Source organism: Scyliorhinus torazame, chromosome 22 (assembly GCF_047496885.1).
Source record: "Scyliorhinus torazame isolate Kashiwa2021f chromosome 22, sScyTor2.1, whole genome shotgun sequence".
NCBI classification, from domain to species: domain Eukaryota; kingdom Metazoa; phylum Chordata; class Chondrichthyes; order Carcharhiniformes; family Scyliorhinidae; genus Scyliorhinus; species Scyliorhinus torazame.
This window is the reverse complement of record NC_092728.1, coordinates 103,742,669-103,757,687: the sequence shown is the minus strand read 5'-3', so window position 1 is coordinate 103,757,687 and position 15,019 is coordinate 103,742,669. Positions and strand designations below refer to the sequence as shown.

The 15,019-nt window shown below is 47.8% G+C and overlaps 1 protein-coding gene across 5 annotated transcripts in view; it reads left to right on the top strand.

The window, feature by feature from the left end:
• The first annotated feature begins 222 nt into the window (after positions 1-222).
• The window catches only part of pomt1 (protein-O-mannosyltransferase 1), a 61,782-nt gene continuing 46,985 nt past the window's right edge, over positions 223-15,019 (top strand). The window contains exons 1-3 of one of the 5 annotated variants that reach the window (XM_072488790.1): positions 223-303; positions 2,814-2,951; positions 12,988-13,094. In XM_072488790.1, coding sequence (XP_072344891.1) covers positions 2,830-2,951; positions 12,988-13,094 — 229 coding nt within the window. In that variant the 5' untranslated portion in view covers positions 223-303; positions 2,814-2,829. The other 4 variants (XM_072488794.1, XM_072488793.1, XM_072488792.1 and 1 more) reach the window with 4 other exon arrangements.

Below are 15,019 nucleotides of genomic sequence, written 5' to 3'. Positions count from 1 at the left end.
TTGTTCCCAATGGGGATTTGCCCCTCTCCGGGGTTATTGTTCCCAATGGGGATTTGCCCCTCTCCGGGGTTATTGTTCCCAATGGGGATTTGCCTCTATCCGACGTTATTGTCACCAAAGAGGATGGAGGTTGTTCAGAGCCGGGCTGCTACAAATATGCAAATCGTGCGTGTAACTGACCCGCCCCTCACGTTGTAGTCACGTGACTGAGTCACGTCGAACGCGGTGGTCATGGCGACACGCTGCCGGTGAGGTCATCGCGCAGCCCGAGCCGCTCCGGGAGTTGGAGGCAGCGGGTAGGAGGTAACCGGGAGTCCAACCCGCGAGGCCCGTATCCCAGCAACTGGGTCCAAGGCCCCCTCACTATGGAGGAGGGGGAGAAGGAAATGTTCCCTCAATATGTGGGGAGATGGTCATAGCCGAGGCCCCCTCACTGTGGGGGGGAGGGGTGTGTACCCGAGGCCCCCTCACTGTGGGGGGAGGGGTGTGTACCCGAGGCCCCCTCACTGTGGGGGGAGGGGTGTGTCTCCGAGGCCCCCTCACTGTGGGGGAGGGGTGTGTCTCCGAGGCCCCCTCACTGGGGGAGGGGTGTCCCCCCGAGGCCCCCACTATGGGGAGGGGTGTGTCCCCAAGGCCCTCATTATGGGGGAGGGGTGTGTACCCAAGGCCCCCTCATTTTGGGGGAGGGGTGTGTACCCGAGGCCCCCTCATTGTGGGGGAGGGGTGTGTAGCCAAGGTCCCCACACTATGGGGGAGGGGTGTGTCCCCAAGGCCCCCTCATTGTGGGGGAGGGGTGTGTCTCCGAGGCCCCCTCATTGTGGGGGAGGGGTGTGTCCCCGAGGCTCCCTCACTGGGGGAGGGGTGTGTCCCCGAGGCCCCCACACTATGGGGGAGGGGTGTGTCCCCAAGGCCCTCATTATGGGGGAGGGGTGTGTACCCAAGGCCCCCTCATTGTGGGGGAGGGGTGTGTCTCCGAGGCCCCCTCACTGGGGGAGGGGTGTGTCCCCGAGGCCCCCACACTATGGGGAGGGGTGTGTCCCCAAGGCCCTCATTGTGGGGAGGGGTGTGTACCCGAGGCCCCCTCATTGTGGGGGAGGGGTGTGTAGCCAAGGTCCCCACACTATGGGGGGGAGAGGGCATCTAAGGCCCCCTACTCTGGGAACTGTTTGTCTATGGGCCCCTCAGTAGATATTGGGGTGGGGGTGGGGGTGAAAGACCCCCCCTCCCCCAAAGGACTTCTCACCTGGGGGATAGGGGAGGCATGGTCAAAGCATGCCTCATTGGTGAGGGTTGAAGTCCAACTGCCCTTCACTGGGTGAGTGCTTTGAGGATCAAACAACCCTCTTCCCCAAGTCCAATTCCAACATAGCGGTTTGTGAGTTTTAATTAAGCGCGATTTAAAATTCTGAAATTTAAAACCTCGGTAATAACTGTTACATTATGGAATTATCGTAAAACCCCACCTGGTTCATTAATGTCCTTGAGGGAAGGAAATCTTATCCTTACCCGGTCTGACCTACATGTGACTCCATACCCACGGCAATGTGGTTGACCCTTAATTGCCCTCTGAAATGTCCAAGCAAGCCGCTCAGTTAGGTCTAAGTGCTAGACAAAGATATAATAATAAATTGAACAGATCACTTGACATCAGATTCTAGAACAATGTTAGTGGAACTCCTGGAAAAGCAGTGAATGAGCACTTTCACCAGGGTAATTAGGGATGGGCTGTAAGTGTTGGCCTAGCTAACAATGCTCACATCCCATGAGCAAATAAATTAGAAGCAAATACATATTGAAATTTAGGTGCTACTGCACCTGTTAAGATATTATTGCTTGAGAATTCTGCAGTGTTGTTCAGTTGTATAGATTTATTATTTGTATGTATTTAATATTTGAGCTTTTGGATTCATTGTTGCTGGAAATGCAGCAGTAGAATTCTATGGACAGGTGGGCTTGATGAAGTTAGCTTCACTTTTTACTTGTTCATGGGATGTGGGTGTTGCTGGCTAAGCCGGCACTTGTTGCCCATCTCTAATTGCCCTTAAGAAGGTGGTGGTGAGCTGCTGCCATGAACCGCTGCTGCCTATCTGGTGTAGGCAGACCCATAATGCATTCTCGTGTGGTTCGATACAACGGAGTGGCTTGTAAGGCCATTTTAATAATCTATTATTGTCACCGGTAGGCTTACCTTAACACTGCAATGAAGTTACTGTGAAAATTCCCTAGTCGCCACATTCCGGCACCTGTTCGGGTACACGGAGAATTCCGAATGTCCAATTCACCTAACGGCACGTCTTTGGGAGACGTGGGAGGAAACCAGAGCACCCGGAGGAAACCCACGCAGATACCGGGTGAATGTGCAGACTCCGCACAGACAGTGACCCAAGCGGGAATCGAACCCTGGACCCTGGTGCTGTGAAGCAACAGTGCTAGCTACTGTGCCGCCCTTTCAGTTAAAAGTCAGACATGTTGCTGGGGGTCTGGAGTCACATGTCAGTCAAACTGGGTACGGATTTCATCCCCCGAAGGACATTACTGAACCAGATGGGTTTTGACTGCTATCTGATAATTTCATGATCATTATTAGTAATGCGAGCATTTTTCTGCTGGTTTTATAATTCAATTTAAATCCGCCCAACTTCTGTGAAGGAATTTGAACTCGTGTCTGATCATTAGTCTTGGCTTCTGGTTTACTAATCCAGTCACACTGCCACTATTCTCCGGTCATCTTTACTGTTAACGTTTTTATGCAACAGAATAACAGCAATGGGTTGTTATCTGATAATCTTTATCGTATTGAGTCTTTCTTCCAGCTCTATCAATTGAAAAATGCCGGGATTGCTGAAAATGCCGATTATCGTCACAGTGCACGTTGATGTGGTTTTAACCATTCTTACTGTCCTGGGAATTGGGAACAGATTATGGGGGCTGATGTATCCAAACGCTGTCGTGTAAGTGTTTTTGTTTGTTTTAAATTGTCTTTTTCAACAAGATACCTCCAGTTTACAGATCCACTTGCAATCTGTTGCTATAATGCCACGAGTGAGAATATAGCGATCTTTTCATGCAGAACAGCTCATGAGGGAGGAATTGGTTTAAATTGTATGCTTACAGCTCCAATCTTTTGATCACAAATGACACTCCTGGGTAAAGTCATAGTTAAGGAAGAGCACCGAAAAGGCCCTTTGGTCCATCACGTCTGTGCCGGTCAAAAACAACCCAACCATTCTAATCCAATTTTCCAGCACTTGACCCATAGTTTTGTGCACATCTAAATACTTCTTAAATGTTATTCGGATCTCTGCCTCCACCATTCTTTCAAGCTGCAAGTTCCAAACTCCCATCACCCTCTGGGTAAAAAGGTTTCCTCGCATCCCCTCTAAACCTCCTGCCCCTTACCTTAAATCTGTGCCCCCTGGTCATTGGCCCCTCCACCAAGAGGAAATGTTTCTTTCTGTCCACCTATGCCCCTACAATTTTCTACATCTCAATCATGTCCCTCCTCCGTCTCCTCTGCTCCAAGGAAAACAATCCAAGCCTATCCAATCTCTCTTCATAACTAAAACTCTCCAGCCCAGGCAACATCCTGGTAAATTTTCTCTGCACCCTTTCCAGTGCTGTCACATCCCTCCTATAATGTGGGTTCCAGAACTGCACACAATACTCTAGCTGTGGCTTGACCAATGTTTTATACGGTTCCAGCATAACCTCCTTGCACTTAAACTCTTTGACTTGGCTAATAAAGGCAAGTATACCATCTGCCTTCTTAACCACTGTATCCACCTCCTCTGTTACCTTAAGGGACCAGTGTACATGAGCATCGTGATCCCCCTGTTCCTCGGTGCTTCCCAGGGTCCTGCCATTCATCATGTATTCCTTTGCCTAGTTTGCCCACCCAAGTGTATCACCTTACACTTATTCGGATTGATTTCCATTTGCCACTGATCAACCCATCTGATCAGCCCATCTATATCCTGTAATTGAAGACTATCCTCCCTATGTACCACCCTACCAATTTTCATATCATCCACAAACATACTGATCAGCAGCTTACTGTTGCTGACTTAACACTGGGAAAGGAAGATAACTGTTGACAAAGGAACAGGATATTGATAAGACTGCTGTGCATGTTTAACAATCAAGTTATTGACACAAGGATCATAAGATGCACAGCAATGTTGAATTCAAAAACCTACAAGTCGGAAGCTAAAAATGTGAAGACCTGGCAACATGTGGCGCAGTGGTTAGCACTGGGACTGTGGCGCTGAGGACCCGGGTTCGAATCCCGTCCCTGCGTCACTGTCTGTGTGGAGTTTGCACATACTCCCTGTGTCTGCATGGGTTTCAACCCCACAACCCAAAGATGTGCAGGGTAGGTGGTTTGGCCACGCTAAATTGCCCTTAATTGGAATAAAAAATAATTAGGTACTCTAAATTTATTTTTAAAAAACGTGATGACCTAAGGGAATTGTAAAAGTCACGTGACCAATGAAATGAAACTCAAACTGGCGTGTTATGGGCATTTACCGTACTTTAACCATGTGGCATACCCATAAATGGTGCCACTTGGGTGACATTCTGTATATGACACGAGCAAGTTGTCAGCACCATCAGGGAATGGCCTTTGACACTGGATGGTAGCTTCATGACCCCCACTTTAGCCTGTTTGTTTTCCTTCGTGTTTTCGATTTCTCTCAATCTTGTGAGAATTGATTCTTTTATTTCCTTGGGGTCTTTCCTTAGGCCTCTTCAGTCAGCTTTTAAGTATGTTACGGGGTTCAGCTGCTCTGTCTTTGTGTGAAGCAGTCTTTCAAAAGCCACCATGTAATATATTTCCAAGATGGGCAAGCTGGTTGACTTTCTTCCTTTCGTGACCCTATTAGGATGAGACTGATAATTTTGTTAGTCCAGATCTTGTGCCCATTTTTCACCTATACTCACTCACTCACTCCAGTACTTGTTGTAACCTTTATGAAGGTGTCATCTATGAGTAATAAATACCATTGAGACATATCACATCAATGACTCCTGATGTTGAACTGCTCTTTCAAATTTCCTTCAAACTTTACACAAAGGTGGGCAGCACGGTAGCATTGTGGATAGCACAATTGCTTCACAGCTCCAGGGTCCCAGGTTCGATTCCGGCTTGGGTCACTGTCTGTGCGGAGTCTGCACATCCTCCCTGTGTGTGCGTGGGTTTCCTCCGGGTGCTCCGGTTTCCTCCCACAGTCCAAAGATGTGCAGGTTAGGTGGATTGGCCATGATAAATTGCCCTTAGTGCCCAAAATTGCCCTTAGTGTTGGGTGGGGTTACTGGGTTATGGGGATAGGGTGGAGGTGTTGACCTTGGGTAGGGTGCTCTTTCCAAGAGCCGGTGCAGAGTCGATGGGCTGAATGGCCTCCTTCTGCACTGTAAATTCTATGTTAAATTCTATGTTAAACTACTGCAAGCTCTGTACTCCTCAGTGTCTGTGCGATCTTCAGTGGTGTGGCTCTCCTCAAAACATCTCTCCCACCCAAGTACTGAACATCTCTCCCAGCCAAGTACTGTGGAGAGCGGAACAGAATTACTGATTTAAAATAAATGAATTTCTGCTAGTTTACTTGCTTTATCACCTTTGAGAGCTGCTAGTTTGTGGTTTGTGGTGATCCATGAAGCAATACCAAACTCCGATCAGCCTGTAACATACAGTTTAGTTAATAGCAGAGGACATTAACACTGAAAAGTACATTTCTGTAAGATGATCCTTTGTTTAAAGGAAAAACACATATTAACTAGTTAGATAGTTTAATATTAGAGGCAGTGTTGGCAATAATAGATGTACTGAAGAAGTGATGGCTTTTACAGAACTCTTTCAGTTCACTCCCAAGAAAGTACGATTGAACCTGACTCCACCATACTCGAGCAATGCATTCCCGATCCCGAAAAAAGATTTTTCACATTTCGCCAGTAGTTCTTTTCCATTCATCTCAAATCCATGTCCTCTGGTCCTCGACCCTTATGTCAATGGAAAAGCTTACTCTAAAATAGGTGGTGATTGTCCTTTGATGAAATGAGGAGGCCACAGCACTAGGTGTCAAGGTATCATAACAATCTTTATTGTCACAAGTAGACTTGCATTAACACTGCAATGAAGTTACTGTGAAAAGCCCCTAGTCGTCACATTCCGGCGTCTGTTCGGGTACACGGAGGGAGAATTCAGAATGTCCAAATTATATAACAGCACGTCTTTCGGGATTTGTGGGAGGAAATTGGAGCACCTGGAGGAAACCCACGCAGACAAAGGGAGAACATGCAGACTCCGCATAGACTTGCTGAATGTGATGATTAACTCTTACAAAGTTCCAGTGTCCGGTATAGTAAAAACAAAAATACTGATCCCAAAGATTCAGAGCGCATCGGCTCACTGTCCATGTGGAGTTCGCACATTCTCCCCATGTCTGCATGGGTCTCACCCCCACAACCCAAAGATGTGTTGCGTAGGTGAACTGGTCATGCTAAATTGCCCCTTGATTGGAAAAAAAATGAATTGGGTACTCTAAATTTATTTTTTAAAAAGATTCAGAGCAGCAACAGATCATTTGGGGGTGTTATTACAAATAGTCCTATTCTCCTCATCCACTTCAAATATTTAGCTTTACCCCAAGTGTTTATAGCTGTGACTCTGGGGAAACGGTGAAAACACTGATATCTTGGAGAGTGCAGTTGAAGGTGTGAAAGGAAGTGGCTGAGTTGGCAATGGCTTTTTTTGTAGACAAAAAGAAATTTCCGATCATCTCTTTCTTTTAAAGTATATTTATTAGCATATTACATTTTAGAAGCTGACGATTAGCTGTAACTGGCAGTCCTCAATCATAGTGGGAACAAACTAACTCTACCTACCCCAACCTTCCACCCCCCTCCCGCTCCTCACTCATCTTCTGTCTAATCAAGGCAGAGGGTAATAACATCCGCCTCCCTCAATCTCAAAGATTATAAGACACTGCAAGGTGTAATAGAGGAGTGAAGCTGTGCACAAATCCCAATTTCCATATTCGACTCAACATACAGCACAGTAGCACAGTGGCTAGCACTGTGGCGTCACAGCGCCAGGGTCCCAGGTTCGATTGCCCAATGGGTCACTGTCTGTGCGGAGTCTGCACGTTCTCACCGTGTGTGCGTGGGTTTCCTCTGGGTGCTGCGGTTTCCTCCTACAGTCCAAAGACATGCAGGTTAGGTGGATTTGCCAGGCTAAATTGCCCTTTGTGTCCACAAAATGGTTAGGAGGGGTATTGAGTTTCGGGGATAGGGTGGAAGTGAGGGCTTAAGTGGGTCGGTGCAGACCTGATGGGCCGAAAGGCCTCCTTCTGCTCTGTATGTTTTATGAATTTGCTAAATCAGGATAACCAAAGGTACGGTCATCACACCCCTATTTCACACTCCCTAGGAGAAAATACAGCAGCAGAAAAACAACAACATGATCAACAAAGACCAATATCCAGGATACAAAAGCAAAGCACAGGGCTAAATCGCTGGCTTTGAAAGCAGACCAAGGCAGGCCAGCAGCACGGTTCAATTCCCGTATCAGCCTCTCAGAACAGGTGCCGGAATGTGGCGACTAGGGGCTTTTCACAGTAACTTCATTTGAAGCCTACTTGTGACAATAAGCGATTTTCATTTCATTTCATTTCAAAAGCTATGGTTAGAGCAGGATCAACGCACATTCTTCAGGGTCTTCCAAGGATTCTGACGTTTGAAGCACCAGATCCATTACTTCCTTCATGCTATCTCACCAACACGCAGGCGGTCTACAGCCTAGGTCCCGACCGGTTCGGCCGCCTCCAACCCCTCACGACTGGTCAATACAGGACGAGTGGTCAGTAGGCCGAACTGACCCCTAGCCTTGATGAGGGTATATTGTGCTCCATCGATACACTCCGTGAATCTGATACACACAGCCTCCAAATCAAGATTACCGAAACCTGGCAGCCAATTTTCAATCTCTCTCGGGAACTCTTCTACCACTTCTCCCCAGGGACCGGGCCCAGTGGTATACCCTGCTCAGTCCCCCTCTCCTTATCCCTTCACAATGAACGACAAGCCATGTAGGAGGATCTCAACAATATTGAGGTGGGATCCCACCAGGGAAAGTGCTCTCTCGAGTGCAAGAACCTCCTTGTGCGTCTCCATAAAAGTAACCTGACAACGTGAACCGCAGAGCTGAGATTTCCAGCCAAGACAGCATCTCCATTGGCAGCCATCATTGACGCTCACAGCACCGCCAAGGCGAGAGCCTGCTGAATAGCAACTGCGCCACTGAAAACAGAGCCCCACCTCAGCTCGCTCCAGCTGCCACAAACAAACGAGGATTTTGGCTCTTTTTCACAAAGGCACCTATCAAAAGATTCCTCTGGCGAGAGATGTTGAAGAGTTACCAAATGAGGAATGTGTCGAATAAGGGCTATTCATCGGACTCGGAGGACGCATGTGGCGTAGGAGGGGAAACCGTGGTGTACGGACCTGTGGAACTGTTTCCCGCTCTGGTCTACGGAGATGTTGGTTGAGTTCCTCTCGACCAAATTTAAAAAGCAAAGGCAGGCGGTCACTGAAGATTGGGCGAAGGTGACAGAACGAATTCAGGCAGCCCCTGAAAGGGTAGAGCAAAGAACAAAGAAAAGTACAGCATAGGAACAGGCCCTTCGGCCCTCCAAGCCCGTGCCGACCATGCTGCCCGACTAAACTACAATCCTCTACGCTTCCTGGGTCCGTATCCCTCTATTCCCATCCTATTCATGTATTTGTCAAGATGCCCCTTAAATGTCACTATCGTCCCTGCTTCCACCACCTCCTCCGGTAGCGAGTTCCAGGCACCCACTACCCTCTGCGTAAAAAACTTGCCTCGTACATCTACTCTAAACCTTGCCCCTCTCACCTTAAACCTATGCCCCCTAGTAATTGACCCCTCTACCCCGGGGAAAAGCCTTTGACTATCCACTCTGTCTACGCCCCTCATAATTTTGTAGACCTCTATCGGGTCGCCCCTCAACCTCCGTCGTTCCAGTGAGAACAAACCGAGTTTATTCAACCGCTCCTCATAGCTAATGCCCTCCATACCAGGCAACATTCTGGTAAATCTCTTCTGCACCCTCTCTAAAGCCTCCACATCCTTCTGGTAGTGTGGCGACCAGAATAGAACACTATACTCCAAGTGTGGCCTAACTAAGGTTCTATACAGCTGCAACATGACTTGCCAATTCTTGTACTCAATGAAGGCAAGCATGCCGTATGCCGCCTTGACTACCTTCTCCACCTGTGTTGCCCCTTTCAGTGACCTGTGGACCTGTACACCTAGATCTCTCTGACTTTCAATACTCTTGAGGGTTCTACCATTCACTGTATATTCCCTACCTGCATTAGACCTTCCAAAATGCATTACCTCACATTTGTCCGCCCAAGTCTCCAAACAATTTAAATCTTGCTGTATCCTCTGACAGTCCTCATCGCTATCCGCAATTCCACCAACCTTTGTGTCGTCTGCAAACTTACTAATCAGACCAGTTACATTTTCCTCCAAATCATTTATATATACTACAAACAGCAAAGGTCTCAGCACTGATCCCTGCGGAACACCACCAGTCACAGCCCTCCAATTAGAAAAGCATCCTTCCATTGCTACTCTCTGCCTTCTATGACCTAGCCAGTTCTGTATCCACCTTGCCAGCTCACCCCTGATCCCATGTGACTTCACCTTTGTACTAGTCTACCATGAGGGACCTTGTCAAAGGCCTTACTGAAGTCCATAAAGACAACATCCGCTGCCCTACCTGCATCAATCATCTTTGTGACCTCCTCGAAAAACTCTTATCAAGTTAGTGAGACACGACCTCCCCTTCACAAAACCATGCTGCCTCTCACTAATACGTCCATTTGCTTCCAAATGGGAGTCGATCCTGTCTCGAAGAATGCTCGCCAGTAATTTCCCTACCACTGACGTAAGGCTCACCGGCCTGTAGTTCCCTGGATTATCCTTGCTACCCTTCTTAAACAGAGGAACAACATTGGCTATTCTCCAGTCCTCCGGGTCATCACCTGAAGACAAAGCAGTGGTTGGAGGTGGAGAAAGCATCGATCCAGAAGGGGAGGAGACTGTTACCCACCATGAAGATCGGATCACCTCCTTGGAAGCAGAAGGTGGGAAGGATGGAGTGGCAGCCGTGGATAGACACTATTCTGGCAGTGGACCGATAATATTCAGCTACCCCCAAGGAGTTGATTTAAAAAATAAAAAAAATTTAAAGTACCCAATTCATTTTTTCCAATTAAGGGGCAATTTAGCGTGGCCAACCCACCTAGCCTTCACATCTTTGGGTTGTGGGGGCAACACCCACGCAAACACTGGGAAAATGTGCAAACTCCACACGGACAGTGACCCAGAGCCGGGCTCGAACCTGGGACCTCGGCGCCTTGAGGCAGCAGGGCTAATCCACTGCGCCGCTGGGCTGCCCGCCCCCCCGAGGAGAAGTTGATGGAGGAGAGGAAGAAGCTCCAGATGGAGTTTGAACTGGTTTCGACTGGAAAGTGGTTGCCCTTTTCCAAGCATCGGGAGAAGGCCAGTGGGCTATTGATGCACCAGCTGAGCTGACAGCCGGCTTCGAGGGAGAGAGTGCAAATAAGGGACCCAGGGGGGTGGGGTCGTTTCTGACCAGGTAAGGTAAATAGGGTGCTTGAGACCCTCTACCGGGTATTGTACAGGTCGGAGTCCGTGGAGGGGGGTGGATCCGGACATGAAATGGTTTCTGGATGGTTCAGATTTCGCGGGGGTGGAAGAGGGGAAAGTGCAAGGGTTGGAGGCACCGCTGGGGCTGGAAGAGGTTATGAGGGGGTATGGAGCATAGAGTGTCCTGAAACATGGATGATTTGCTGTTATATGTGACAGACCCCCCTGCTCTCATGTGAGTAGCATTATGGAGGTGCTGGGTAAGTTTAGCTGCTTTTCGGGGTAGAGGCTTAATGTTGGGAAGAATGAGGTGTTCCCAGTGAGCTCCAACGGACAGGAAGGAGACCTGGAGAAACTGCCGTTCCGGCTGGCTAGGTCGAGCTTCAGGTATTTGGGAATACAGGTGGCTCGTGACTGGGCATGGTTGCACAACCTCAATTTGACCAACCTGATGGTGAAGGGGATTTGAAGAGGTGGGATGCTCTCCTGCTATCTTTGGCTGGGCGGGTCCAAACTGTGAAAATGATGATCCTTCCATAGTTATCTTCCAGAATCTGCTGATTTTCATACCTAAATCCTATTTTGGGAAGGTTAATCAGCTGATCTCGGCCTTTGTGTGGGCCGGCAGGGTGCCTTGGATCTGGAGAGCTTTTTTTGCAGAGGGACAAGCGGTCAGGAGGGTTGGGCGTTGCCAAATTTGATGAAATATTATTGGGCGGCAAATATCGAATGTTCGTAAATGGGTCGTGGGATGAGGGGAGGTTTGGGGACTGATGGAGGAAACTTCCAGTAAGGGGCTGAGTTAGAGGGCACTGGTAATGGCTCTGCTTCCGTTCTCACCGGCCTAGTACTCCACTAGTCCGGTAGATGTTGCCTTGTTAAGGGTTTGGAACCAGTTTAGGCAACATTTTGGGAATGTCATTGTGGGCATCGATGTGTGGCAACCATAGGTTGCCGTGTTTGGGAACGGGAGGGGGTAGAGAGGTTTAGGGATTTGTTTCTGCAGGGTAGATTTTCAGGGCTGGAGGAGCTGGTGGATAAGTTTCAGCTTCCGGGGGGAAATGGGTTCTAGTATTTATAGGTTAGGAACTTTACGCGAGAGGAGTTGGCCACCTTTCCGTGGATACCACCCCCTTCATTGATGGACAAGGCTGTCTCTGGGGATGAGATAGGGGAGGGAAAATTTCAGATGTGGACAGCTGAGGAAGAGGGCCTTGCTGGAGGGGATAAAGAGAAAGCGGGAAGAGGAATTGGGTGCAACATTCAGTGGAGGGTTGTGGATTGAGCCTGATTCAATTTGAAGTTGTGCACAGCGCGCGTACGGCCAAACCGCACATGAATGGGTTCTTTCCGGAAGTGGCGGACAAATGTGAGCCGTGTTTGAGGGGGCTGGCAAGCCCCCTCACATGTTTTGGTCCTGTCTGAAATTGGCGAGATTCTGGAGTCTTTTTTTTGAGACAATGTCAGAGATTTTGGGAGTAAGGGTGGCACCGAGCCCAGGTAGTGATATTCAGGATATGGGATGAACCGGGAGTTCAGGAAGGGAGAGGGGCCGACGTGGTGGCCTTTGCCTTCCTGATAGCCCGGGGGAGGGTTTTTTTAGGGCAGCGAGCTTTGGAGCCGCCTAGGATGACGGCATGGGTGGGAGACCTATCGTAGTGTCTTGCATTTGGTGAAAATTAAGTTTTGTTGAATATGATAATTGTATAGGGCTGAATGAATGTCTTTTTTTCCTCTTGTAAAATGGGAAATGTTTGGCCAGCATGGTGGCGCAGTGGTTAGAACTGCTGCCTATGGTGCGGAGGACCCGGGTTCGATCCCGGACCCGGGTCACTGTCCGTGTGGAGTTTGCCCATTCTCCCCGTGTCTGCGTGGGTCTCACCCCCACAACCCGAAAAAGATGTGCAGGGAAGGTGAATTGGCCACGTTAATTGGGAAAAAAAAGAATTGGGTGCTCTAAATTTATATTAAAAAAAATATAAAATGAAAAATGTGCTGAATAAAAAAAATATTTTTTTAAAGGATGAAAAGATCCTGCACTCACGTCGCGTGACCTCCCCATGTGTATTTTGATAAATCTTTTATCAGTGATTACTGTGAAAATTTGAAGATTGGCAGCTATTATTTGTTGGACCATTTTATTTTTGCAACTTTGCAGTCTGTTATTAAGTAATCTCGTAATCTAAATTCCTCATGAAACCGTTATCAGACAAGTTGGTCTCTGCACTTGTCTCAGATTTGCCCCTTTCCTTAGACCTTCATTGATTGCAGCATCTAAAATCTCTCCCCAGGTTTGACGAAGTTTATTATGGACAATTTGTTTCCTTGTACATGAAGCAAATGTTTTTTATTGATGACAGCGGACCTCCACTTGGTCACATGATTCTGGCCGTTGGAGGTAAGAAACTGCAGCTTTTAAGAGATGTTTTTCGATAATTGTCATTAGCCACAACATTTTAATACCTGTGATAGTTTGTGAAAGTGAGCTGACCGAGTTTGGGCTGTTGGAGGTTTCCCTATGTGGTTAACATCGTAACAAAGGTTAGTCCAGCAAAGGTAACTCTTATGATTCATGGACTATAACAAGTTTTATTAAATTAAACATCTTCCATATTATGTTCAATGACAAGATGGCATGCCTGTTTCCTAGGCTCCGGCTATCTTGAGAAGATAGGACGACCCAAGATGACAACACATCCTGTTTCCAAGCCCTGGAGCTACCAGCTCCAGCCATGTACACTCTTTGCATGTCCCCTGTTCCTCCTGAGAATGCTCTGACTTTGAGGAAACCTGGTCTATTCTTGTACCACAATACAACCTTTCCTTCTGCCTAGTTAATATATAGGCTGAACGTTTTTAGCTGTCTACTCAGCTTATTGCTCTTGCTTCTCGAGGGCAATTAGGGATGGCCAATAAATGCTGGCTGAGTCAGTGATGTGTTAGGATCCTGGATGAGAACCTAACTATTTGTAAAACTGCACCACTGGAGTGACAACACTGACCCATAGGTATCTTTTATGTTAAAACAAACTTCAATTTAAACACAGAATTAACTGCGTTAGCAACAAAAGGTAGCTTTACAGATAACAGTTACAACAACTCTTAAGTAAAAGGAAAGACTTTAACTTACTCTTTGCACCTGCTACTATATATTCCAATTAAGCAATCCAATATAGTTCAAATACCACTTATAAATAACGTTAGCAATCAGGTTTACTTGCTTTCCTCTGTGCTGAGACCTTGGAGAGAATCTTTCAGTAGCAAACTGAAAGACACTTGGCAGACTAAAGTCCTGTGACAAACTGAATCTACAGGCAGACCTGGCTCCTCCCCTTAATTCCATCATCAGTACCCAAGACATAAGACATTCTTCTGTCTCCTCCCACAAGATGTCCCATGATCTGGTTAGCCAGGACCAAATACAATATCTCTCAAATTACCTACAACCCAGGGACCTCCAAACCAAAACAATATTTAATTAGCCACATATCTAAATAAATAATGGTTCTCAAATCTATCAGCAGAACACTTCCCCTGCAAAATCAAGGATTATCTCACTTTTATGACCCCTTCATCGCAGCTTTAGCAGACATACTGGCTGTATGCATCTTAACCCCCAGGTTTTTAAAATAACATTACTGCAACAAATATAAAATATAACAATTTCTTGCATTCAGCACAAATACCCACCTCCCACAAAATAATTTTAATAACCTTTTTAGCCTTTGTCTCAGTTCTATAACTTTGTAAAGCAGTAAGTGTGTCGATCAGTCTTTATCATTCACTGTGGTTAGTGGAGTCTTCACAACTAGCCCCTTATAAGAGTATGAAGCGTTTTCTTGACCTGGGTGTTTCCATGCTCTAAACTTGGGTTTCCAAAATGACTATTGTGTATATAAAGAGACAAGGGGCGAGATTCTCCACTCCCGCGCTGGTTGGGAGAGTCGCCAGGGCCGCCAAAATTTCCCGGGACGCCGGTCCGACACCCTCCCGCGATTCTCCCAAGCGGCGGGAACAGCCCGGTCGAGTTCCGCAGGCCGGAGAATTGCCGGAGACACCGAAAATGGCGATTCTCCGGCACCCCCGCTATTCTCAGGCCCGGATAGGCCGAGCGGCCAGGCCAAAACAGCGGGTTCCCCCGGCGCCGTCCACACCTGGTTGCTGCCGTTGGGAACAGCGCGTGAACACTGGGGGGGTGGCGAGGGGCGATCCTGCACCGGGGGGGTACCTCAAATGTGGGGTGGCCCCCGATCTGTGCCCACCGATTGTTGGCCCGTCCTCTCTGAAGGAGGACTGCCTTCCTTCAGCGGCCCCGCAAGATCC